Consider the following 1989-nt stretch of genomic DNA (forward strand, 5'->3'; position numbering starts at 1 on the left):
CAGACCTTGGTGGTTAAACAACAACTTTTACAACAAACAGGAAACAGACTCCAGTTAATCACAAGCTTCATCTGAAGTGAGAGGATGGTGGAGCAAGCAAAGCATCATGGGAGTGACAGCAGGTCAGTATCAGCACCACGGACAGAGACACAAACATACTCACAACAACACAATGAGCTCCATGTGAACAGCTACGACTGATCACCACGATCATCGGACACAAACGTTTCAAACATGGAGACTAAAGAAAAACAACCCTATCCTCCAGCAGCCAATCACAACGTAGAGAGCTTCAGAACAGACACCTGTCTCCAGGTGTTTTCACTCTGCTCCTCTTCAAACTCACTTTCCAAAAGTGGAGTAAAATCCAGAGTGAGCGTAACACTGGAGTCAACATGACGTCAGATTCAGCTCATCACCTGATGTCACATCAAACTCCTGAAACCACCAACACTCAACCCCGCCCATTTTTGGCGCCACGCCCCCTAAACACAGACACATACATCAGCGCCACTTACCCCAGCGTTGTCATAGTGACGATGGTGTACCAGAAGGCGGCCGGGATGCTAGTGAACTTGCTGCCGCTGGATCCTTTCTCCGCGTAGAACATGACGGTGGCGAAGATGATGATAGCCATGGTGAGGGAGAAGAGCAGGAAGCCCAGCTCCGAGGCGCAGCTCTTCAGCGTGTAGCCCAGGATGCGAAGTCCCGCGGAGTGTCGCGAGAACTTGAAAATCCGAAACACCCGGAAGACGCGCAGCGTGACGAAAGCGCCGCTCACGTCCTCGTTGTCAGTCATGACCAGGCCAATGTAGTAGGGCATGATGGCCACCACGTCTATGATGCTCATCACGCTCTTGACGAACTTGTAGCGGCTTGGTGCCGCGAGCAGGCGCAGCAGGTACTCCACCGTGAAGATCATGACGCACGCGGTGTCCAGGCAGAAGAAAGCCAGCGCGTACCGCTCACCGCACGACATCTCCTTAACGCGGTTCGGCGCGGTGCCGCACGGGACCGTCTCCACCACATTTGCCAACACCGACACCGCAATGAAGAAGCCGGTGACGTAGTAGAAGACCAGCGCCATGGTAGAGGTGTGCGGGTTCTCGAAAGCCCGCCACATGGTCTCCCGGAAGCTCAGGTCCGGGGAGACCAGCTCGTTGCTCTGGTCGTTCTCCTCGTCGTCCTGGATCCGCTCCTGGTTCTCCCTCCGCCGGTCCTTGTAGTCCTCGTAGCAGCAGTCCCCGATGATCTCCGGGATGATGCCGAAGAACGCCAGCTCCTCGTCGTACGCGGAGATGCACTCCTGCCGCGGGTAGTGCAGCTTCCCGGTGCGGTAGAAGTTGAGGATGTGGCGGAAGATGTCCGGGTCGCGGTCGAAAAAGTACTCTTTGCTGTCCTCGTGGAAGAAGAAGTCCCGCTCCGAGCTGCCCAGCAGGGTGTCCGGGTACCGCTCCAGCGTGTCCCGCCACGTCTGGAACTTTGTGCCGCTCACGTTCAGCACGATCAGCCCGCCCTGCCCGCGGCGCTTGTCCTTCGGGGGCACCGGCATGGGCGCGCTGGCCACCGGCATCCATCCGATGGCCGCCGCCCGGGCGAACGGCAGCCACGCCGCCACTCCTGCTGCCATGCTGCTCCTGGAGCTCTGCGGAGGCTCGGTGCGGAGGGTTCAGGGAGCGGCGGAGCAGCGAGAGGACATCCGGGGAGAGAAGACACAGAACCGGGAACAGCGATGGGACTGATCCACCGAGGTACTCCGGGGAAAAAAAATAGGATTTTACGCGCGAAATCGACGCGTTTAGCCGCATTCAATCAAATCCACAAGTGATCAGCAGGAGTCAATGATCGTTTGTTTGAGCGCGGGAAAACAGCAAACGCCAAACAAACTCACCTCCACACAGAAAACTCCTCTGGAGCTTCAGTCTGATAAAAACCCACTAAAATCCTCCTCGCGGCGTTTTCCCTCCCCTCACACACACACACACACAC

At 56.9% G+C, this 1989-nt stretch overlaps 1 protein-coding gene across 1 annotated transcript; it reads right to left on the reverse strand.

Moving 5' to 3' along the window:
• Positions 1 to 514: 514 nt before the first annotated feature.
• Positions 515 to 1947, reverse strand: LOC111649048 (A-type voltage-gated potassium channel KCND2-like). Its single transcript, XM_023398787.2, has one exon. It carries the CDS (start codon positions 1628 to 1630, stop codon positions 515 to 517), a length of 1116 nt encoding a protein of 371 aa, XP_023254555.1. The 5' UTR covers positions 1631 to 1947.
• Between the last annotated feature and the right edge of the window lie 42 nt (positions 1948 to 1989).

Source organism: Seriola lalandi, unplaced genomic scaffold (assembly GCF_002814215.2).
Source record: "Seriola lalandi dorsalis isolate HSWRI2012SDOR001 ecotype SW California unplaced genomic scaffold, Sedor1 jcf7180002049908, whole genome shotgun sequence".
NCBI lineage: Eukaryota > Metazoa > Chordata > Actinopteri > Carangiformes > Carangidae > Seriola > Seriola lalandi.

Excerpts from the sequence above, each read along its gene's own strand:
- LOC111649048 (XM_023398787.2), bottom strand. The coding sequence starts at position 1,630 with ATGGCAGCAGGAGTGGCGGCGTGGCTGCCGTTCGCCCGGGCGGCGGCC.